The sequence below is a fragment of the Uloborus diversus genome, chromosome 2 (assembly GCF_026930045.1).
Source record: "Uloborus diversus isolate 005 chromosome 2, Udiv.v.3.1, whole genome shotgun sequence".
Classification (NCBI taxonomy): Eukaryota; Metazoa; Arthropoda; class Arachnida; order Araneae; family Uloboridae; genus Uloborus; species Uloborus diversus.
The window spans coordinates 99,772,083-99,798,393 of NC_072732.1; the positions used below are offsets into that span (position 1 = coordinate 99,772,083).

At 33.8% G+C, this 26,311-nt stretch overlaps 1 protein-coding gene across 1 annotated transcript in view; it reads right to left on the minus strand.

Moving 5' to 3' along the window:
- The window catches only part of LOC129235304 (double C2-like domain-containing protein beta), a 172,085-nt gene that overhangs the window by 119,777 nt on the left and 25,997 nt on the right, over positions 1-26,311 (minus strand). Inside the window, exon 2 of the mRNA XM_054869033.1 lies at positions 4,740-4,870. Within this exon, the coding sequence (XP_054725008.1) occupies positions 4,740-4,810 (71 nt within the window). The 5' untranslated portion in view covers positions 4,811-4,870. The remainder of the gene's footprint in view (positions 1-4,739; positions 4,871-26,311) is intronic.

A 26,311-nucleotide genomic window follows, 5' to 3' on the forward strand; every position in this document is an offset into this window, starting at 1 on the left:
TCACAGTACTTTCATTTTCAACAAGATCTGAACACACATACTTCATCTTTTTTAAATGCAAACGACATAATATATGAATATAATTCTAAATTTCAAAATTGATCTCGAATTCGTTCTTAAGAGTCTTCTTAAATGTACGCTACAGACGAAAAGTATTTCACGTTTGAGAAATCAAACATTTTTACAAGAAAAGGATATAGCAATTGTATTTTTTCAAATCAACTGATCTTCCTGTATAAAAAATTTTTGAAAAAAAAAAAAAAAAATAGAAACGATTTCAAAATTGCTCTAAAAAGTGGAAAATAATTTTGTTCTTTAAACACCATCGATAATACTTTTAAACATAATTTTTGAAGTTGGCGCAAACACAAAAAATAAAATCCAGTGTAACCATGTTTCTTTCATACTTTTTCAGAAAATCATCCAAAGTTAGGAACGAAACATTTATATCGTTACTCACATATGCTGTCATCAATGCATAATGTATGTAGTATTGACGAAATTGGGCCTGGTTAAATTTATAGTTTTGAGTAGTTCAGTTATGGCTGTGAATGATTTTATCTATTGTTTTTGCGCCAACTTCAGTCGAGGACTGCAGTTTCGTGCTTTTTAGCGCTCATGTTGGAATGTGCTGGAATTGACTGAGCTGGCGGTGTATTTCATGTATTTCTGCTTTAGCCCTGACTATAGGGCGGTAACTTACTTCCGGCGGTATCATCTTCCTCCTTCGATAACACTGGTAAACAAAGGTTTTGTTACATGAAATATTTATAGTGCTCTTACTGCCACAATGAAAATGTAGTTCCATCAAGAATGGATAAATATCGAATTCAACATCGGGAAAATGGCTGCTTAGAACTACGAACTACGAATTTTGCATTAATTTCTGATGTTTAGCAATGCTTATTGGATTCTCATTTCTTTTTACTTGGGCCAGAATATCCCACAAGACTTTAAAAACTAATTTAAAAAGAATGAAGCAAAAAAATTATGCATACAAACAAAAATTACTAGGTTTATTAGCATTTTCTACATGCGTTTGTTTTACCTTTTTCATCCGCCATTAGACGGTGGCTCCAGTGCCCTCTATAGTTTGTTGGAGTTGCGAATAAATATCTCCTCTAATTATTCTCGGAGGATTAGGTTAAATAGCCAAACATAAAGATGGGAAAATTATGAAGCTATCGATACTTGGTTCGATGGTCAGGCCACTGGCGTTCGGGAGAAGTAACTCGGACATAGATAGATAGATCGATAGATAGATAGGCACATACGCTCAGATTTTAATTATGTAAAATAGAAGATAGATTAGTTAATTAAAATCCAATGACCCAATTTTTTGATTATCCGAAAATGGGGTCTGGTCCCAATTGATTCGGATAGTTTGAGTTTCATTGCAGTTGAATTCCAGAAAGTTTAGCGAATGGCACGAACGTTTTAAAAGAGGTTCTTTTACCGTAAAAAAAAAAAAAGAATTTTGGCTTTATTTTATTGAGTTTAATGCTAAAACATGAAAATTTAGGACTTTTGTAGCCTTAGTTCTTAAAAACAGATTGTAGTTCATGTTGATCAATTTTGAAGGAATTGCTTAAAACTTAAAACATTGTGATAAGCAACAGCACTTAAATGGTAGAATATTAACAGGAAAAAAAAATCCGATGAATAAAAGCTTGTGTCCTTTAAATTAACTTATGCATAATATTTCTAATAAAGATGAAGACCAGCACGAAATTCATTATCGTATGATAATTAGAAAGTAAGCAATAATTGCTTTTAAACTTTTCTGAAAGCCAGGGCCCTCTTGGTCTGTAATGATTATTTCGCAGTTTTGTCTTATTGTCATGGTTGCAAATCGCATAAATAATGCAAACATTGAAAAATATACTCCATTAAAAATAAAACCGGGATATTAATCTGAAATTATTTTCTATTTAAAAGAAATACAATGCTCGATATACTTTCAACGAGTTCGACTGAATAGAAAGTGATTCTTAAAAATCACAATAACAACTTATAACAATTCAAATATTTATTCTGAAAATGATATTTGCGTTTTCACAAACAATGAAACGTTTTAATGTATACAAAATTAAAAGCAAGCTTTGAAAATATTAAAACAGAATGTTTTCGCTGCAAATCGATGCATGAGATAAATTTAAAACTAAGAAAGACACCTAGTTTTAAGCAAAAAAAGAAAGGGAAAATAAAAACAAAAAAATAAGGAAGAAAGAAAGAAAAGTCAATAGTAAATGATACTTAATGTACGATGCTCTTGTGTAGGTTATGTGGATTATATCTCAATAGTCAATAAACTCATTTCGAGTAAAACAATACATTTATTAAAAACGTGTAAAATATAAAATCATACAATGAACTAAAGAAACTGAAACCACCGCCCTAACCACTAACAGAAATTACAACTGACAAACAACCAACTGGCTAAAATAATCAATAACAGTTTTTATAACATAAGGGCACGTGTGCGCACCTTCTTGACGCACACTGCCAACGCACCCTCTGCATTAATGTATGCAAGGGATTTAACACTAAACATTGGAATACGCAATTAACTACAAAGTTAAAATTATACAAATCAGCCCCGAAAAATGACTTAATCACATTCTTAAATTTTCATAGTTTTAGTACTTCCTTCAAAACCTCGATTAACAGTGAGTTTTAACTGCAAAACAAAGAGTATACGAGGCGTGTTTTTAAAGTAAGTTCCGTTTTGAAATAAAAAAAGAACGAGCACAGGTATAGCAAAGAAATTTATTGCAAAAAAATCTACCAACCTTACGCTATTTTTCGACATTGCTCCCGTGATTTTCCGAGCATTTGTCATAGCGTGGTACAGGTTTTGTATACATATTCGTACAAAGTTTGCCGCCTGTGTAGTCATCCTTGGGATAACATGTTCTCTGAGCTCATTATTGCTGTTGTGCCACAGACCACCTAGGAAAGACTGCAGATGCCGAAACAAATGAAAGATGCTGCGAGCAAGGTGGGGGTAGACCAGAGGATGTTCAAAAACGTCCCACTCAAAGCCCTGTAAGAGTCTCATGGTTGACTACACGGGCGGCAACTTTGTAGGAATAGGTATACAAAAACCTGTACTACGCTATGACAAATGGTCGGAAAATCACGGGAGCAATGTCGAAAAATAGCGTAAGGGTGGTAGATTTTTGTGCAATAAATTTCTTTGCTCTATTTGTACTCGTTCTTTTTTTACTTCGAAACGGAACTTACTTTTAAAACACGCCTCGTACAATTAAAGCATCTAACATTACGAGAAAGGTACTATGTTGCAGAAAACACTAGCGACGGAAAGAAATGCTGTCCCCAATCATCACCATATCCTAATATCTCTTTCCCTTTCCATTCGAGAACGTGAACCCCAGCTCGCTTTTTCGACTCGCAAACGAATTATGTCATGCAAAAAGAAACAGATATTAACAACAGAAGCATTTATTAATGTTCCAAAAAGAAAGATATTTTTACCTTTATTTGCTTAATTTAATTAGATTTTATGTTTATTAATATCTTGAATACATGATTTTTAACTCAAGCTTTGTCGTTTTCAAAAAAAATTCACCCTTAAGGGAGTCTACTAATGATGTCAAGCTTTCTTTGAAAATATTTGACCCTCCCCCTTCGTTGTTACAAATCGTTGCACTTCACCATACCCCTTACTAAAAGGCAAAATTAGGGGTCGCCACAGGGCAACCGTGATTTTTCAAAACTTTATAACTCGGTCAATTTTGGTCGTAGAAGAGTGATTTTTTTTAGTTTTAAATGTTATTGTGTCAAGAATATTTTACTAAATATAATTGCTGGGACTGGGGAACTGTATAAAAAGTTAGATTCTGTAATTCTTTCAAAATTTGATTTTTTAACAGAAATTTCATAAATTTTGATTCTTTTCGGAATTTAAAGATTTTTTCCAATTGGAACTCAGCTATTGGTCCAACAATAGGGTGGACACCCTGTATATCAATATATCATTAAATACTTGGAAGAAGAGATAACAACTAATAACAAGGAGGAAATTCAGTTCATTTTTGAGCATAATCAAGTGAATATCTACAACGAACTGGCTGGTTTAAACACAAAGATCGGACAAGAGAATGAAAGGAAAAAATCTTTCCATTGATGATTATATTCAATTGTCATAAATATGATTAAGTTTATGCGCATGTGATTTTTTTTTCTTCTTTTTCTTTTTCAGTTTGTTCGCTTGTTTCTTCATTGATTTGTCTACACCAGTCTGTATTATTTCACACAAACCAAACGAGGGAAACAGAAAAATTCAGGAAGTATTTCATTAAGACGTTGATTTTATGCACAGGTACTTCATTACTTTATTTTTACAGTCAGTTTGTTAGATTTTTATCTTAAATTAGCAAAAAATAAACCTATTTTACTTGACTTAAATATTTATCATTTAATTTTCAGGCTATCGAATAAAGGTTATTGATAAAGAGAATATGTCTAAATAAAAAGAAATAAACCAACTAATTCATTGCAGTGGCGAAATAAACACGATTTAAGGTGAAATTGTTATCCTACTCATGGGAGAGAAGCACAGAAATTTCTTGTGGACTATAATTCATTTTGAAGTATGTATTAATCAATAGATAGTACTATTTATTGAATCCAGAAAAGCTTCATTAGCAGAACTACATGCCCTTTCTGAAATCATCGATTCATTTATAGTAGTAGTAACAGGTTGTTTCTCTCACTTGGCCCGGAGAGAGAGCTCCCTGTCGTTGGGACAGACCCACTTGTCCTTCACTGCGCCGAAGTCACCCATGCTGCCTCCTCGGGGCCTGAAGGAGGAAGAATCCAGGTTTCTTTCACTTGTAAGCAGCTCCTGGAAAATAAAAAAAATCATAAATAAAGGGAAAAGGATTGAATCCAGTACTCATATAGTTCATTCCAACATAAAATATACATGCAACACATATATACAGGTGTAGGACGAAGTAATAGAACACCGACCGCCCAATACACGACCGAAACGTGTTGCAACAGTTTGCTTCCAAGTCAGGGTGGTAGGGAAGGCATCAACCAAGAATTTGGCAGCGTGAGGGTGAGGAAAAAATTCTGTATTTAGCAAACCTTGATTATGTCCGACCTCTCCGACGTCAAAAAAGGCATGGTAATTGGAACTCGTCTCATGGAGCGTCAGTGTCCAGAACAGCCAATTTTGTGGATGTTTCAATGACCACTTTGTCAAAGGTTATGACAGCCTATACAAACCTGGGGAAGGTGTCTTCTGTGAAGCTCAGAAGTGGGCAAAAGTCGAAGTTGAACGATCGTGATAGACGAGTGTTGAAGAAGATTTTCCCCCGAAAACGCAAGACTACACTGCCGCAGATAACGTCTGGAATTAACACAAACCTTCAGAGCTCGTAATCAATGAAAATTATTCAACAGGAGTTGCATGCGGCTCACATTCATGGCAGAGTAGCTATTTCAAAACCATTAGTTTCAACGCAAAATGCTATGAAGAGGCAGACTACAGTGGTAGAGACCACCTAACCCTTTCAGACGTGGCGTCCGGTATACTGGACATGAACTTTAAACAGCTGCTGATCATTTATTAATTGAATAAATTACTCGATTGTTTCGTAGTTGACTCTTTACAGTCTGCTTATTATTATCTGTACAAGAATTTTTCATTTTGAGATTGACAACTTAAAGAAATAGGGGTTGGGAGAATGGGAGTGGCTCATTTTCCCAACCACGTATTTTCGTCGCAAAAGCGAGTTTTTTTTTCTGATTTTTTTAAAAATATATAATCTTACATTAATCATTTCAAATACAGCACCCGCCACTAATAAAATCACTGGATTATAAAATCAGCCGCTTTTTAAAATCAAGTCTGGAAGAACAGAACCATTACCATATACCAAAACATGTTAAAACCATCTTTTAATAAAATCACTATTGCCGTTTTATAAAATCAAACTTTTGTACATCATACGTAAAAAATTGTTAAAGTACCACCAAGAAGTGAAGGAATTGGTTTCAGAAGATGAGAATATCAAATTAGCCTCTTCATTTTCAATAGATTTCTGAAAAGCGGTTGATAATGTACGATGCACTTTAGAACAAAGAGGAAAATATAATTTTGAACGTTACAAAACATTTTCTAAACTCTCAAACGATATTGAATCTTGGCTCTCCCAATTCTGTTAAGCAAACAACTATGCACCTACATTTTAAGATCCTAGTGCAAATAATTATTTAAAAAAAATGTACCTCATGTTTAGTTAAAATGATAACTGTATTTTGAAATACTTGAAACAGAAATAAATGAAGTAATTCAATTCATTTTTAGAGTATTAAAACTTCAAAACCTTTTTTTGAGCAATCACGATTGCTTATTGTTCTCACTTGACCGTTCTTGACGTTGTGGTTTTCAGCTTGGATCAGCGGCTCTGCAGCACCACCGCCCACCGGCCTCTGCAGGCGGCGCGGCTGCTGTCCCCCGGTCGTGAGCTATCCGCTTTTCCTGGTCGGAGGCGTCCATGTCCGGTACACACACTTCTACGTGCATACACACAGGTCCATGCACACACACAAGCCTACACATGCATGCACGCGCGCCTACGCACACACAACTATACACACGTAACCACCCAGGAGGAGGGGCGAGTTTGGGGGACTGGAGCCGTTTCTAGAAACAATAACTCCAATGAATAGGGTCCTGTCGCAACTCGTGATTGCGAAATACATAATTTGAATTCAAAATGTCAGAATTCAAATTAATTTCATTTTTTTTAATGCCGGTTAATAAAATCAGCCGCTTTATAAAATCAAATGTCCACAGAACGAATGTGATTTTAATAAGTGGCGGGCACTGTACTTATATTATGTTTTATTATTGTTTAGATACTTTTGGTTAAGTATTTCAAAATTCCGTCTGAAAGCGCTAAACTGGACACTACAGCAATGAGATAAAGCCATAGCGTCTGACGAGTCATCTTTTACACTATTGTACACTGCTTGACAATTGCTAAGGAACAAGTGATTTATGCAAATCTGTACCTCAACCACCTGGCCAATGGAAATAAATTCAAGTTCAGATAGCGTGGTAGACCAAGACTCGATATCTGTATAAAAGACAGTGCATACACGCTCAAGATTCGTACGAAAATTCGTGATGTTTGGTTTTAACAAAAATAGTGCTGGATGTTAAAAAAGGTTTTTTTCTGAAATTCTGTTTGGTTCTTGAAATACTTAAGAGTAAAATGTCAGCAAGACATCATTTGAGTATCTATGATCGTGGACGAGCCGTTGGACGACTAGAAGCAGGTCAGTGTCACCATTGTGACTGCTGCAATGGGTGTATCAAAAAGTGCCATCTCCCGATTAAAAAAGGCCGCTGAATGTGGAAATGTTTTGAAAAAGCATGCCGGGGATCGTGGTAGAAGCACCACACCTTCAGAGAATCGCTATGTAGCCCTCATGGCAAAAGGAACAGAAATTTCACTCCTAGTTAGCTACAAATCTTACAACCGCTGCCGGTACGCATGTTTCTTCAAGAACCATCTCACGGCGAGTAAATAATGTCGTTTTGTATGCACGGAAGCCCGTACGTTGCATCCAAGTTCAACCACGCCATCGTCGAGAGAGATTACGCTGGTGTAAAGAACATGTTGGTGGGATCGTCAAAAGTGGTCATGAGTGATGTTCTCTGACGAATCTCATTTCAGTGTGTAAAGTGATTCTGGTCACCAACTACTGCGGAGAGAGCGTGGAATACGTTATGCACAAAAATTTGTTTGCGAACGTGATCGGTAAGGTCCAGGCGTGGTGATGTGTGTAGGCATCATGAACAATGGCAGAACACCGATTCACATTTTTGAATAAGAAAGCGATACGTCGCAAATGTATTGCAGAGATGTTATGCTGGACCATGTTCGTCTTTTTTTTTGGGGGGGGGAGGTTCTGTAGGTCTCGATTTTCTCTTTACGGAGGACGATGCACGGCCACACTGGAGCATTGAAGTGTCAGACACACTGCAAAGTGAAAACATACTATGTATGCATTGGCCAGCTTACTTCCCGACTTAAATCCAATTGAACTCGCTTGGGAGGCTCTTGGCAGACGTGTTGGGCGAAGAACCATCCCTTCCAGAACAGTACAAGAACTGAAATCCGCATTGAGAGAGGAGTAGGAAAACATCCCCCAAGCACTCCTCAATGATTAATGGGGAGTATGGAAAACAGTTGTAAATTGTGCTTTAGTGTCCCTAGTATTCATACATCATATTAAGGTACTCATGTCTCCATCATTCTGTCCTAAATCATTTTTTTTTTTGTTGTTGTATGAAAATCATTTAAGCACGATTATTTTTTTATTTTTAAGTTTTTACTTCATTGTTGCAGTAATATCTGTATTATTTTGTACTTATAATAAAGGCACATCCTCTCCACTAACTATATATTTCGTTCTGTTTCTTTGATTATTATCTGTTCTTAACTATTCCAAAAAACTTAATTGTTTCTTAGCAATTGTCAGCAGTGTAGAATACCGGACGTGTGCTCGTCCGGCAAACACCAGCAGAAGCATATCATATTGACAGATTGGTTCCTACCGTGGAGCAAAGAGTGGGTTCTGTGATGTTGTGGGGAGCAATATCTTCTCGCGGATTTGGACCTCTTGTTGCCCTGAAGGAGAGAAACACAGGTGAATATTATCGAATCATTCTCGCCAATCATCTTCCCCTTATGCTTAGATTCTCTTTCCTGGAGAACGTCTGGTGTTCCAAGGTGAGAACGCCCCTATTCACAAGCACCACTGTGTTCAAACATGGTTACTTGAGCATTACAATGCAGTGAAACATCTAACGTTGTGTCCCCAGTCCCCTGACCTGAACATCAATGAGCCTTTGGGGATTTTTTAGAGAACAAATTCCGTGCGCGGTTTCCTCCTCCGCGCACTCTATCTGAACTCGAGGCGGTCTTGCACGAGTAATGAGTGCGAATTCTAATGAACTACATTCAAGACCTTTATTTGTCAGTCCCACGTCGAATATAAGCTGTAATTCAGTCAAAGGGCGACCCAACCCCTTATTCTTAAGATATTTTCATCTTTTCACAGGTGTTCCTATTATTTTGTCCTATGTCTGTATATACCAATATGCAATACATGTAATTGCAATCAGACAATGTTGCATATCCTGTCCGATTCTTCAAATTTTAATCATACTCGTCTCAAATTTTTCATTCAGCTCCATCCATCTTTGAAGGAACTGCTAGGGGACACACCTCATCCTACATTGTCCCCCTTCCTTCAGGAGATGAATTTTTTAGTGTTCATTCTTTTCTTATGTCCTGGTTTTTGTCTCGTCATTTTTTAATTCTTAACATTTTTTATATTGGTCTAAATTAGTTCTCATTTATTCCTTTGGGCTCGTTTCTCAAAATTTAAAACTTCGTTTATGTGTTTATCTTGTCTAATTTTTCACAGTTCTTGAAGTTCACAATTCTTGAAGTCCTTTGCTTCATAGTAAAAATTACTTTTTTGGCTCTTCTTTCCACTACTGAACAATCGTTTGGCGTAGTATAGCCTACTATGGCTCTTGCACCAAAAAAACTCAATCAAACTCAACCAACCAAACCAACATAAAATACTAAACGGATATTTACTGCACAGGAATTCCGATTATCAATGTGTGGATAGTGAAGTTTGTGAATCACCTGTTACATATTTTTTGTGGTTAATCAGGTAATGAAAAACTGAATTACTTTATGAGATTTAAAAGCGAAAACAGGCGCATTTATTAGCTTGCAGGGATGCTAGTTTGCTGAATTCGAAGCAATGTCATCGAAACGTACAAAACACGTGCATCAAAATCCTCTCACTATTTTTTGTTTTTCCCTATTAAAATTGTCTTAACCGGGTGCTTGCCAATTTTCCACGGGAAACGTAGTCTGACAGTACTGAAGCATTACCTACACAATTACCAATAGAAAATTGTGAAGATAAATGAGGTGTTCAGAGCAAAAGCGGACCAGAGTCCATTTCGACTAAGGATTAGGTCGTAACGGACTTAATCCACTTTAGCTCTGACTGCCTCAAATATTAATTCTTGTGATCGGGAGCAGATTGGGAGCATGAGCATTCAGTAACGTGGGGCTAGTGTCACATTACAATCGTCAAACTAGAGATCGTGTCGACACCAAGGGAGGGGGTGGTAGGAAAGTTTTTTCCTTCTCACGCAAAACGTTTGCGACGTATTGGAAAGGGCATTGCTTATAACTTGCCCTTTTCCAACTCTGGAATTTTTTCTGTTTAAGGACAGAATTAACAACTACAGATAGCACGTTTTCGTGCAAACACACAAACACATAACGGCAAAATTTTGATATGACACTATTTACTCTTACGTGAAATACACCGCCAGCTCATTCATTTCCAGGAAATGACTGAGCTGGCGGTGTATTTCACGTATTTCTGCTTTAGCCCTGGCTAATGGGCGGTAATTTACTGAATATACCTTGCCTTGCGTTCAATCTTCGAGTTGAACCGAACCATTGCTTCGGTCACTCGTCTGGTCTGCTAATTCTATATTAGCTACGAGTTTGTTTCGCACTCTTGGCTTCCTTAAGAGGTTTTCCATCTCCAGCTCAGTCACTTTCCTATGCCGGGCTGATGAGTGCTAATAAGCACGAAACTGCAGTCCTCGGCTGGAAATGACTGAGCTGGCGGTGTATTTCACGTATTTCTGCTTTAGCCCTGGCTAATGGGCGGTAATTTACTGAATATACTATTTACTCTTCATCATAACTTCATAACAATAATACACGTTTTGTTTCGTTATTGTATTATTATTCTGTAATGGTGCACATCTACCTTAATTTTTTCTTTATAATGTTGAAAATTATTATTATTATATGTCATTTCTATTATTATTGATACTTGAATAGAACATTCGATTCTTCATTTCATAACTGATCACATTAAAGTTGTTTATAATTTTATAATCTGTGCTTTTTAAAACATAACGTACAAAATTATGAAACATGGCATCAAAGAAAGCATGATTTAGTTCTTTGAAATATTTCTAAAACCGGTTTTCCGATATCACGTTTAAAAAATACCGAATGCTGGAGCTGTATTTTTGGCTCGGTATCACAATCACTAGCAACAAGTAAATACGAAACATGTTTTCAAATTTTATTTTTTATCTTTTTTATTATTATTTATAATTAAATACACTTTGCAAAATAATTTGATAACATGGAACTCGTTCGATCATCTCCAAAAATGTATAGTACAAGCAATATGCCAAAATTTAAATTTTCAGGAGTCACGCTGTGAATTTTTAGGGTTTGGTGAGGTAAAGTGGTCATAAAACATAAAATCCAGGATTTTCAACTTAAGTAAATAATAAAGACAAGAATTTCTTTTAAAATCTTCTTTTTTTATCGATATTTTACATTATATTAATAATGAACACGCTGCACTGAATTCCGGAAGAATAAAATTATTTAAACAGCTTAATGACATTTTCTCTTTCGTGCATATGTTATTGACCTAGGGTGGGGTAAAGCGATCATAGTTTAAAAAAAGAAAAGATCTAATATCTCCATAAATAATTATAATCTTTTAATGCTCAATGAAACAAGTTCTTCTGAATTAATTATCTTTGCTGAAAAAAAAATCAAATTTTTTATAGTCAACTATGGTCAAAAGTTGGTTCACCAAAAATTTAATCATATTTCAAGCCTGGATTTCATCAAAATCATAAAAAATGTCAAGATGTGATAGTTGGCAATGTTTTATTTCTTTAGGAATATATTAAATATAGCGGCTGAATAATGTCTAAATTACCTAAATTACATTATAAGAAAATATTACATCCAAATAATAGTTCCGAATTTTTTTTTTTTTACTTAATTGAAAAACAAGTGGGAAAAAATGATCTAGCTTTATTTATTCAATATTTGAGAAATACTTCTAGTTCTAAGTTTCTACTTATTACCGATATTTAGGGGCTGATTTTTTTTTTTTTTTTTTTTTTTTTTTGGAGGGTTGAGGAAAGGGGTAGTATAAATTATTCTACTAGAATAAATTGAAAGCTGTGGTTGCAGAAAACATACTAAGATTTTAATAGAATAGTAATTTAAGTATTATAGCACTAAAATCTTGCTTTAATTCAATCGATATGCTGTACCTATCACATTTAAGCTCAGTTGTATTTCATCCATTTGACCTTTCAAACAGTACATGTTTAGTAAACTTAATATTTAACTGATGTTTGCCTCATAAGTGAAGATTGAATGATTTTAGATGAAAGACATATGTTAAGTTCAACCAGTGACCACTTTACCCCATCTTACTTACGTTGTTCTAAAATCTATACTAATATTATAAAGAGAGAGGGCGGATTTTTGTGTGTTTATATATTCGCGGTAATCTCCGGAACCACTGCACCTATTTGAAAAATTTCTTCACTATATGAAGGGTGCTTTCTTACTGAGTGACATAGGCTATAATGGGGTTGTTTCTTTCAGTCAAAAGTAGTACTTTTTGTCATTGAAATTGATAGAATGAAGCAAAAAAAAAAAAAAAAAAAACATGCACCCAGAAAATACTTTTATTTTCCCAACAGTTATTTTTTAATTAATTTTTTAAATTGTCCGATTTTTGGAACAAGGCGTGGACTTGATGACCTCACAAATGATGCGCTTTGCCGCATCTTTCTACCGCGATTCCACGTTATGATAATCAAGAAGCGTATTAAAATTGTGCACTCTACGCTTTCTATCAACCATATCGTTGCCAATACACGTGAGTAAAGATGCGAATTAAATATTTTGCTCTGTGAATGGCAACACAGAATGGCATTTCATCATTTGTGATGTCATCGGACAGAAGCATAAACATTGAAAGCGCGCCGATTTAAGTAATTTTTTAAAAATATTAAACAAATTATTTAAAAAATGGTCAGATCCTATGTTTTTAAGCATGCCCTTTCAGAAAAAAATACGTTTAAAATTTTGGAAACGAACCCATTCGAAAAAATCCGATAAATAGTTATCTTTTTATTCCAATTTAGGCCCAAATTTAACATAAATTCCCGAATATGGGAATGAAAAATTACTTGCAGATATTAATATTATACATCGTTTAAAAGTGTAGAATTTTCCGCGTTCTAAACAATATGTTTCAATGCTCTAACTTAATTACGGCGGGAGTAATTTGTGTTTTTAACTCGAACTTTTTTAGGCTTAGCTGAAATTTAGGCACTACTTTCTTCATTAAATCTATCAGTAAAAAGTGAAGGAATTGTCCTAGTTTTCATTTTGACACCATTGGAAAAAGCAACATTTTTACTCCAGATCTCTCTCGACCTATGGTCGAAAAACTTAGCTTCTATCTTCAAAGGAAAAGTGTTTTTAAATCAATTTCAAAAAATTTCATTTTGATTCAGGTTGTCAACCATTTTATTTTCGCGTTTCCACGGTTACACTTTTAAAATCTATCTTTCGCATTTTAATTTCTTAAAAGAATTTTAATATCTGTCGTCATTGTTTGGAAGGGTAATTTTGCATGTTTTTTTTTCTTTTCTTTTCTTTTCTTTTCTTTTCTTTTCTTTTCTTTAAGCCTGATTGTTGAATATATGTCACTTGACCCAATTTTTATCCTCAAGGTAGACCGGGCAAAGCCGAGCAACGCAGCTCTTAATATACACTAACTACCAATAAGTATTTGGACACCTATGCAAATGTCGACATCTGCGGTCATAAGGTACGTCACGATCTCCGCCGCGCCGGTATATATCGTGTAGGAAACAGCATCGACTTTGGTCGCATGCAAGATGCCTCGCAGTTCGGAGCTCTCTGATTTCGAGAAAGGTATAATTATCGGGTATCACAAATGTGGCTGATCCTTAAGGGTCATTACTCGCGAGTTGAAGTACCCAAAATCGACAGTGGCCTATGTGATTAAGAAGTGAAAGGTGAGCGGTCATTGTCGGAATATGCCCCGAGTCGGCAGACCAACGAAACTGGGAGATAGAGACCGACGAGTGCTGTCCAGAGAAATTCGGAAGAACCCAACCGATGGCCCTCATCCGCGAGGAGTTTCAGCAGGCATCCGAGAGTATTGTTTCATATAATAAAATTCGTAAGGAAGCACATCTGCTTGTTTTTCATGGTCGTACTGCTGCCCATAAGCCTTTGATCACAAAGTCTAACCGCGCTGCTCGGTTAATGTGGTGCAAAGCACATCGAAATTGAACCGTAGATCAGTGGAAACAGGTTCTTTGGAGTGACGAATCAAGGTTCACCCTTTACCGTTCGGATGGCAGTAGGGTATGAGTCTGGCGTCTCCTGCCGGAATGCATTGTGCCAACAGTCAAGTTCGGCAGAGGTGGAATCATGGTCTGGGGTGTTAATCCTGGTATGGGCTGGGACCCTTGGTCCCCATTCATGGTGAGCTCAACTCCGATGCCTACTGCACTATTTCGGATGACAATATGCTTCCTACGTTGTGGCAGTTTTACGGGTTGGACCCCTGTTACTTTCAGGACGACAATGCCAGTTGTCATGTTTCGATGTTAACCAAAGCTTGATACGGTGCCAATGGAGTTCATCGAATGAACTGGCCTGCCCAAAGCACAGACCTCAACCCTATCGAGAACCTCTGGGACGAGTTGCATCGCCAAATTCAGGGGTGCACTCCCCGTGCAAAATCGGTGAAGGAACTTCTATGTCTTCTCCAAGCTGAGTGGAAGAAAATACCACTAACTGTCATACAAAGACTTGTGGAAAGTATGCCCCGGAGGGTTCAAGCTGCAATTGCCTCTCGTGGAGGCTCTACCAACTATTGATTTTGAATAAAGATAGTTTTTCTTTTCCATCACAGGTGTCCAAAAACTAATTGGTAGTCAGTGTATAAAGATTTGAAAGCGACTGTTAATGTGATTTTATACCTTTTTGTTCGTTTGGCGGAACATTTATTATTGCCAAAAAAAAACATCCGCTTCACTCGCAAAAGGGCTGGGTTCCAGTAGCGTGGTGGCTTGCGCGTTAGGCGTTGAGCAGTTCAGTCTAGGATTATTGTTTTAAAGCAACCGTAAATGTAATTCATTGTTTTGGCGAATTGTTTTGAAAGACTTTTATTTGATTTATGACCACTTTATCCCATTGCCCAGTCCCTCCCCCCTAGGTCCTATGTAACTCTTAGGACTTTTGTAGTTTTGCTATTAATTAACAGGATGAAGTGAACTCAATCACATATAAAATAAATTCGTAAAATGTATTTGAGTGTAAATGAAACAAATTACAAAACATCAATTCATAAAAATTGATTTAAAAACACTGCTTTCTTATGCACAATAATGATGCATCTATGAAATGGTAAAACTCAAACATATTGTTCTTGGTCTTTGTAAGCTATGCAAAATAGTTTTATTTCCTAATTTTCTTTGTTACATTTTACATAAAAGTTATTTGATAGCGGAATTACGTACCGCAAATTCCAGGTTGAAGGTTAAACTCATTGAGCAGAGATAAAATGGAGGGAGTGAACACTTTCTTTCTTGAACCAAAGACCCCAAGTCACGTAATAGTTTTAAAGCAAAGCATTGGAAGAATCTGGTTCTTTTCTCTAGGTTCAGGCAAGACGTGACAACCATTCGTCGTTGTTGAGTCACGTGATTTGGGGTCAGCTTTTGCTAAGCCAATGATTGGACTTGCTCCCTCCATCTACAATTCCTGCTCTAAGGTTAAACTCAATACAACGATTAAAAAAATATATATATATATATATAGCATAATTTAAGAAGGAAAAATTAAAGGAAACGCTCTTACGCTTAGAAAAGGAAGAAACAGATTTTGTTCTTTTAAAATCATACATAAAAATCTCGTCATAGTTCTAAAACGATTAAACTGGTGACAAAGGTAAGAAGGTGATTCTCACTTCCACGATCCAAAAAGTCACTGTGCTACATTAAACTGTTCATTCTTCGGATTTGATAAACGCGAGAAAAAAAAAAGAAAACTTTACTCCTCCATTGCTTCAAGACTATTCAATGGAAATCTTATACCTTTTAATTCAAAGGGGGGGAAATGAGGAGAGGGAGGAAGGAGATGAAGAAAAAATATTAAAACTGACAGCAGAGGACCATGTTCAGAAATTAAATTTCAGATTCATTCGATGAGTCGTGAATTCAGCAAGATTAATAATAGTCTTATTTACTAGAACTAGTGTTCGCCCAGTGGTCGAAATTCGACCATATTCATAAATGAATATTTGAGAAAACTTGTATGAATTTAACTATTTCTAACATTTTTATTTCTACTCTTACTCATGTTTGCATATCTGAAAGCATACAATTTTTATATGTACACAAAATAACAAAATAACAAACAGTAATAATTTATTTGAATTTTGCTTTTTGTCTGTTAATCTCAAAATAAATGGATGAAAGGGGATAATTCGGTAATGGGGTCGTTTCCGAAATTTTAAAAGTTTTTTTTTTTTTCTGAAAGAGCATGCTTAACCCCTTCAGACCTGGTGTCCGGTATACCGGACAACCACTTTAAACAGCTGCTAATCATTTAATAATTGATTTAATTAGTTGATTTTTTTGTAGTTAACTCTTTACACTCCGCTTATTATAATCTGTGAAATAATTTTTCGTTTTGGGATTGACAACACTGACATATAACGATTGAGAGATAGAGAGTGGCTCATTTTTCCAGCCATGGATTTTCATCTGAAAAACGAAGTTTTTTTCAGGATTTTTTTTTAAATATATAGTCTTTAATTAATCGTTTCAAACGCTTATATTATGTTTTATAATCGTTTGTAGAATATTTTATAATGAAGTTTATTTGGTATTTTATCGTTTTTGTATATGAAATATTGATTTCAAAAATATAAGTTTGGAATATTGGACGTGCCATAACTCTTTTAATTTTTCTCCTACAAACTCAAAATTTTGTCTATAAGATACTTTTTACCATAGTACACTGTGTACCAAATATCACCATTTTTGATCAAACTAGCTGCGTCGCCCGGCTTTGCACGGTCCACCTCGAAAATAAAAGTTATGTCAAATGACGTGAGTTCAACACTCAGGCTTGAACCAAAAAAAAAAAAAGTCAGTGAAATTTTGTGGCAGATTGCGGAAAACCCCCATAAAGTAAACATTTTAAATCCCCTGATTACAGGAAAAGCCTCAAAACAAAAACAAGAATTTTACCTGAGCATATTCGAGAAATTTCTCAATTCAAGGATTTTCTTCACGCTCACATACATTTTAATAAAAGCATTGTTGCGGAAAGTTGAGATGAAGCACTGAATAATAATTTAAATGGAGGAAAGCCTTCGAAAAATAAGGATTTGATTTTGAAATCTAAGAGTCATAATTAATAGTTTTTAATTGATATCTCCGCTAATTATTATCGGAGGATTATGTTAAATAGCCAAACATGAAGACGGGAAGATGACGAATCCATCGATACCTGGTTCGATGGTCAGTTCACTGTCGTTCGGGAGAAGAAGCTTGGACATAGATAGATAGATAGATAGATACTCAGATTTTATATTTTTGATCAAATATTTCATAATTCCGACTGAAGGGGTTAAAAACAAAGGTTTTAACCATTTTTTAAATAATTTGAAAAGATTCAATATTTTTTAACTATTTTAATTGATGCGCACATTGACATTCATTTTTTACGCTTCTGCACATGGCATCAAAAGCGATGAAATGCAATTTACTGATGTCATTAGCGCACAGCGCAAATTATCATAACCTGGAAACATGGCTGACAGCAAAGCGTAAGAATTTTGCTCTGCTATGGAGCAGCGCGCCAAAGTACATTACTTGTAACGTCATAAAGACCACGCTTTATTTCCAAAATCAAACATTAAAAAAAATAATAAAAACTAACTGTCGGGAAAATAAAAGGTTTTTCTGGCTCCACGTTATTTCTTTTGCTTATTCTATCAATTTCATTGACTAAAAGTAGTACTTTTAACTGAAGAAAACAACCCCATCAAGAATTTGGTGTGGTCGTCAAATTCCTGGCTTGAATAATTTTATTTTAGATACCATGTTGTTTTGTGCTTACCCTATGCAAATAGACATTTTCCTACTCTTTGTTTACGTATGCAAAGGAAAAACATTTTTCGCGCTGGCATTGGAAACAAAAAATTTCACGCCAGTGGAAAAAAATCGCCAATCATCCAATTTTAGAATGGAATGAAGCAGCACAAAACTCAGTTTATAACGTAAAACTTCTGCCTGAACAATATTACTTATAAAACTTATACTATTATTGAGTAATTTGCTTTGACATCGTCATTAGAAATATAAATTTTCAAGTATGAAATGCACGAACTCTACTCGTGGCAACATATAACTGTCCGTTCGAAAAAACTGGACGTCGCAGAAAAAGTACAATTTTAAAAAAGGGTCGTCTTTGAGATTTGATTATGGTTAAGGGCATTGCATAACTGATGTCACTTCTTTCAACACTTTCGACTCTTTCCCCTTTTTGTCACAAATTTTGCACTTCACCATATTCCCTCTTCTTTTAGTCACATGTCACGCTGTTTTCCATAAACGTTCCTTTTAAAAAAAAGCTTGTTGTCACATTCTCCCAATTGTATGCCCCTCTTGTCATGTCTTTCCTCTCCCTTGTCACAAACTGTTACTATTTCGTGAACCCCACCTTTTTTTTCTTATCATTTAAAAAATTACTCCGTTTTTTCTGCTTAAAAAAAAGTTTGAATCGTGTTTCTATCTTTATTAGAACAAAAGATATAATTCTTTTTGTTGCCCGCACCTAACTAATGTGTATTTAAAACTTTAAACGCGTTTTTCTCCATGATGCAATTTTTCCCGATTTCTTGCATTCAAACTCTTATAAGTCAGGAACCAATGAAGATCAAGTAATGAAATTTGGAGCATGTCTTTTTCAAACAGTTTACTTTATTTTTTATTCGGCGATTTTAAAAAAAAACGTTTACTGCAAAAAATATGATTTTTTAAAAAAAAGTATCTTTGAATTTTTTGAAATTTTTCTTCAAATATTTTTTATTTTTTATTGAATCAATATTTTTAAAATCGCCGAATACAATTAAAGCTTAGATATTTGCGCATACTTTTTTGAAACAAAATTGAAAATTGACCGACAATATTTTGAGTTATAGCAATTTAAAGCAAACCCATTTTTTTTTAAAGAAAGTAAACTAAATTTAAATAAAAAAAAAAATACTTTTTCCATATTTATGTTGTGATTTTGCTTATTATTTAGATGGTGAATCAGTGTAAAAAAATTCAAAACTCTAAAGTACATAATAAAAAAATTTCAAAATGTGTCCCGGACCCCCTTAAAGCGGACTTCATTCATGCACAGCCCCTATTTTGTGGCAACATTTTTCTACTCTTTGTTTTCGTATGCAAAGTAAAAACATTTCTCGAGCTGCAATTGGTGCCAAAAATTTGACGCCAATAGATGAAGAGCGCCTACCAATTTAACAATTATCGAAATCTCCCCGAATGAAATGATCCTGCAAAACTCAGATTATACGTAAAACTTCTGCATGAACAATGCTTCTTTTAATAAGATTTATATTATTGAGCATTAAGTTGCCTCAAGGCTTCACTTGATACGCGTCTTATCAGGCTCAGTCATTTCAATAAAAGTTGTAGTATGAAACCAATCAATCAAACAAAAAACCTGGTCAGACTCCAGTGACATCTGGCGGATTTTGTGGCAACTTTTAACTATATAAACAACAGATAAGATTATCCTTAAAGAGAATAGTTATTCAAAATTGAGTTCAAAAGTATTTGAGTTAATTTTAAAGCGGTTTTTTCTTCCTGAGGAAAAGTGTTTAAAAAGATATTTTAGGCAAAAAGTGAAAAAATATGAAACTTTGTTTTCAAGAAAAATTAAGTTTGGAAACAAAATCAGATGAATATAAGTTGAGGAAGACAAATCAATGTAAATTCCGTGTATGAAAAAATGTTGTGATTAATTATTCCAACTTTTCGCAATAAGCATTTTCAAAATTATTTGAGTAATGTTACTGCAAACCTTCAATAAATATAAATAGGAGTGAGCATTTATTGCAATTTATACATTGAATAACAATTTCAAACGAGCTTAAGAAATTTTCTGTTCGAAAACGTATGTGAATAAATGTTTTGGAAATACTGTTATTTTTTCTTTTTTTGGGGGGGGGGGGAGGTGGGGTAATTTCTGCTTCCAATTAATAAAAAACAAACATTGGAAATTAGGCTCTGAATGAAATAATGCGTAATATTATATAATTAAACATTACATCTTATGGACGAAACCATACAGTCTATTAAACGTATGAACTATGCTTAATAATTTGTATCAAGTTAAAGTTCTTTTTTTGGCTTTATTATTCAAAAATTAATTACATATGCTTCATTAAGCACAACTGATAAATATATTTATCAGTTAAAACAGAAAACAAATGAAAGTAGCGATTGTTTCTCATAATTATTACTAACCCAGGCAACGTCGGATATTTTTGTTAGTTGATAAATATATTTATGGAAACATTCAGAGAGCTTTTAGTATTCTTTTTTCTTATACTTTAAAGTTTAATTCAAAATTAGTTATTTTTTAAAAACATATTCTGAAAATGGTGAATAGCTCAATTTGATATCTTTAGTTTTTTTACAATAAGAACTATTAAAATGCACAAAAAATGCATAGAGATACAATTTTTCTAAAGAAAAGTAAGTAGAAAAGATATCAAATAAAAATTTTGCCATAAAACTGATCGTTAGTATCGATCAATAAATTACAATTTATATCATAAGGGAGTACGTTGTATGTTAAAAAACAAGAAATTTAAATCATTTAAAACTACATTGAAACAATAATGAATTCACCCGGAAAAACATGCCAATAAAAATTTCAAAAAAGGAAAACATGGCAGCTTTTCATTCAAAGATTTTTATAAACCTATACCTTCCAGCCTTTAAAAAAAACAATAAAAATTCCTTCTTTTTTTTCGAACAAAACGTTTGCTTGTGGAAAAAATAAACAAATAAAACTAATAATAACAGTTAAAAAAATAAAAACAAGCCTGTTAAAAAGGTAAACGGTATTCCAATGTTTACGCATTGTGAGGAAATTTAAAGGGGAGATACTTCGACTCATAAATACATTATTGCACAAAAAAAAAACATGAAAAGTTCCACAATTTTTTAAATTATTTGTTAAAGATCAAATTAAAAAAAAGCCATTAAGTAGCATCAAAAGTTACATTAAAATGAAAAAAAAAATGGAAAATTAAATTAAGCTATTTCGTAATCCGCCAAATCAAAACTAAACAGTATTAGGAAGCAACCATGTTACTGTATTCAGCCAAGGATCCATTAAAGTGTAAAATAATTCGCCAGATAAATGTATTAATTAATTAAAAAAGAATAAAAGTTCCATCAAAGTATCAAAAGAACAAACATTGGCGACAGCAATTTTAGCAATAGAAAAAGTTTTCGCCAATTTCACATGTTCCGCGACTCGATAATTCCCCCATGATTTTAATGTGAATATTAAATGGCAAGAAATATAATGCTGTCAAATTTTGTGACGCCAAAGAATTTCATATATGTGCGTCACGATGCATTTCAACTCTTGGCGATTATTTTTCATTTTATTTGTTGTCCCCGTATTCGTTTTTTTTTTTTTTTTTTTTTGGTTTCAATAAAATGAAGCTTTTATAGTTGTCAAATATAGTTTGTTCAGCATATTTTTTTTATATTTTACTGAAACTTTTAGTGTCGTTTCGTGAATAGTTTCATTTACTGAGAGGATTATTGAAACTTTTAATAAATAAATGGTAATAAAATTATATGTAATAAAACTTTAAATGCTTTCGATCATTGAATTTATTTATTTTTCGAAGTAGTATGTTATTGTTTTTTTCGCGGATTTTTAAACAAAACAAAGTAAAATAATTCACCAAATAAAAACAAGATGTTAAAATAATATGAGATCTCGTTAAAATATTTCGCTAAATCAATTTCAATTCTCCAGTGACATAATCAGCAGAATAAATTAACCTTGTCATAAGTAAAAATTGAAAGTGTGTAAATTTTGTAAAATTAGAAAAAGAAGCAAACATACGACAATGTAGGCCTTATTTTTTAATTTTCGCCGACGATGATGTAAGTGCAATTTTTCAGTTTTCGCCAAGTAAAGGTAAAGAGAAAATTCACCAAGCTGAGCGACGTACCTGTAACTAAATAATATCAAAAGAGCAAATATGTATTACAGTCTTACCGATATTGTGAAAATAAAACAATTATTGTCGAAATCTTGACGATTGCGCCATTAAATACCTCCTTTAAATATGCAGTAAAATACTATATAATTTATAAACAACAAGGTTTCCTTCTCAGACATTTTTTTTTTTTTTAATTTAGAGGAAGAGTAATGTTCGAACCCTTCTCGATATCAACTTACATTAAATGTCTCAAAAAATGTATACGTAATCTCTGGGGCTGACTTACTAAAAGTGAGACCAATGCTCAAAATGCTTTGGAGTTCCATGTGGCTCAGGGATGCATTTTACCAGAAGTGAACGCCAATGAGAAATAGTTGAATACTGAGTTGGGAACAACTTTTCCTGAAAAGGGATTTTCTTTTCCTTGAAAAACAGACCTGGTACGCCGTTCCGGCATCAATTCACTCTGTACTACACTACTACACATCGGTTAACCATATCAATGAAATTTTACGTTAAAGATTGAAAAAACATCACTTTTTACAGCAGAAATAATACGTAAACTAATGTAAACAAATGATTTCCCCCGGTTATACTACAGCGCCATCTTACGGGCAAGGCGGCGCCTTTGATCTTTTTGAGAAATGACTGAGCCTGATAAGACACGCATCGAGTGAAACCTTGGTTGCCTTGATCTCTGCCGTTAGAATTATTAAGTTCCAAACAGTCAAATAAACGAATCCTACTAGCTACATTAAAAATTGTCCATTCAGAAACACTGAACGTCGCAATAAAAGTGCTATTTTTTTTAAAAAAATCGTGTTTCTGATTTGTTTACGATTTAGGGGAAAACTAACAAATACACTTTTCAAAATCTTTGACCCCTCTACCCTTTGTCACAAAGTTTCACACTTCACCAAAAACCCTTTTCCCTTTGCCACATGTCTTACTGTTTTTCATAGACATTCTGATAAAAAAAAAAAGCTTGATGTATTTTTCTCCCCGTTGTATATTCCTCTTGTCATTTATTTCCTCCGCCTTGTCACGAACGGTTACAATTTAATGAACCCCATCTTAAAGAGGGACTTGATTCGTAGTCAGTTCCTTGCAAATAGACATTTCTGTACTCCTTTTTTAAGAATGCAAAAGATAAATATTTCTCGCCCTGGCATTGGTGCCAAAATGGATAAAGTTCGCCAATTTCACAATGGAGTCGTTTCCAAAATTTTAAAAGTATTTTTTTCTGAAAGAGCATGCTTAAAAACATAGGATCCAACCATTTTTTAAATAAATTGTTTAAGTTTAATATTTTAAAAAAAATACTTAAATTGGTGCGCTTTTATTATTTACGCTTCTGCCAATGACATCACAAATGATGAAATGCCATTCAGTGTTGCCATTCACAGAGCAAAATATTTAATTCGCATCTTTACTCACGTGTAATGGCAACGATATGGTTGATAGAAAGCGTAGAGTGCACAATTTTAATTCGCTTCTTGATTATCATAACGTGGAAACGGGATAGAAAGATGCGCCAAAAAGCATCATTTGTGACGTCATCAAGACCACGCCTTGTTTGAAGGATCGGACATTTTAAAAAACTAATTAAAAAATAAATGTTGGGAAAATGAAAATATTTTCTGGGTCCATGTTATTATTATTATTTATTTATTATTTTTTTCGCTTATTCTATGAATTTCAGTGAAAAAAGTACTACTTTTGACTGAAGGAAACAACCCCATTATAGAAGTCGTTCTCAATGAAATGATGCTGCAAAACTCCCTTAATACGTAAAACTTCTGTACAAACAATATTCTTTGTAAAAGTAGGCATGATCTTGCCGTTAAATTAAAATTTCCAATAGTCAAATGAACGAACTCTACTCACGGCAACATATGATGGGGTCGTTTCTAAAATTTTAAAAGTATTTTTTTTTCTGAAAGAGCATGCTTAAAAACATAAGTTCTAATCATTTTTTAAATAATTTGTTTAAGTTTAATATTTTTTAAAAAAATACTTAAATCGGTGTGCTTTTATTGTTTACGCTTCTGACGATGACATCACAAATGATGAAATGCCATTCAATGTTGCCATTCACAGAGCAAAATATTTTATTCGCATCTTTACTCATATGTATTGGCAACGATATGATTGATAGCAAGCGTAGAGCGCAGTTTTAATTCGCTTCTTGATTATCATAACGTGGAAACGTGGTGGAAAGATGCGCCAAAGAGCATCATTAGTGACGTCATAAAGACCACGCCTTGTTTGAAAATTTGACATTTTAAAAAATTAATTAAAAAATAACTGTTGGGAAAAGGAAAGTATTTTCTGGGTCCATGTTATTTATTTATTTATTTTTTTGCTTATTCTATCAATTTCAGTGAAAAAAAGTAAAACTTTTGACTGAAGGAAACAACTCCATTGTCCATGCGAAAACACTGGACGTCGTAATAATGCGCCAATTTTATCAAAAGTTTCACCTTGAGATCTGTTTGTGGTGATAGCAAATGCAGGTATTATTGGGAGTTGGAACTGAAAGCCGTCCCTCACTCCGTAAAATGATTTATTTAAATATTATAATTGCGAAAACATAATCAAAATGAAAATATTTTAAATGCCCGTAGTTACCCAAAAAATCTCAATAATAAAAAAAAAATGTAAATATTTCATTTCTTTATGCTCAAGCAAGAATTGGCAACACCACAATAATATCCAGCAATTTCTTCGCGCTAACTATGTCGCGTGAAAAAGCAAATAAAAATGAATTTTCACTATCTTTTAATTGCTTCTAGCGCGTTTTCTAGCCATTTTAGCGGATTGGCATTTTCGAACGGTAAACCGGGTAGAACGTGTTTTATAGTATTTTGCACGAGCCTTCCAACCATACCAAGCTCGAAGCGCTAAAATGCATTTTTCATGTAGAAAGAGCTGTTTAAAAAACCAATTAAAACTTAATGTTCCACGTTTCCAACAATGAATTTCAACAATGGAAAAGAGATAAAATTAAAGTTTTTGAGTTTCGCTAACTAAAAACGCTTATAACTTTTTTTTATAATGGATTTAGGTTATTGGACCTTGGGCGCCCTGACAATTTTTTCGTTAGGAGTGTTTTTTAAAGACCTTTTCAACCATATCAAATTCGAAAAAATTGGACCATCCGTTCTCGTAGAAAGAGCCATTTAGGACGAAAAGACGTTTTTTATTAATATCTCCGTTAATTAGCGTTCTATTTCAAAATTTTTATTGATGACACTAAAACTCGGCAATAGCTACTGAACAAAAAAAAGAATGAAGGAAATCGGTTCACAAACAGAGGAGGAATTGGTACCGAAAGAAAACGGCTTGCCTATTAATATATAACGATTAGGCTAAAAAATCCTTTTAAAAGATTTAGTTGTGAGTTCTACAGTTAAGTTTTTATTTTATTAAACTTAACAAGTCAAAAGAAATGTCTCTAATGTGCACGAAAATAAATTTAATGCCTTCCTCAGTACTTACGTTAAATCCATTACTTCAGCTACTTTAATAATATTTAATGCATTAAATTTTTTGATGTAGGTTGAAAGCTCGTTTAAACAAGCTAACCTTCTTAAGGCAATGGAAAGTTCGTTAAATACATCGAATTTTAAGATCTCATAACAAACTATTGTGTTACCCTTGATTGTTTAAGGGGTCCGGGACACATTTCGAAAAAAATTTCATTAAACAATTTAGAGTTTTGAAAATTTGTGCACTGATTCACCATTTGTTTAACAAGCAAAATCATAGCATGAATCTTTAAAAAATATTTATTTAAATTAAATTATTTTTTTTAATGAGGGGGGAGGGGGAGTTACTTTAAATCGCTAAAAGTCAAAATATTCTTGGACAATTTTCATTTTTTTTCCACAAAATTATGCACAAATATCTAAGCTTTACTTTTTATTCAGCAATTAAAAAATATTAATTCAATAAAAAATTGAAAATAGTTGAAGAAAAAATTCGAAAAATTCTAAGATAGTTAAGAGAAAAAAAATCACTTTTTTTTTTTTTTTTTTTTTGCAGTACACTTTTTTTT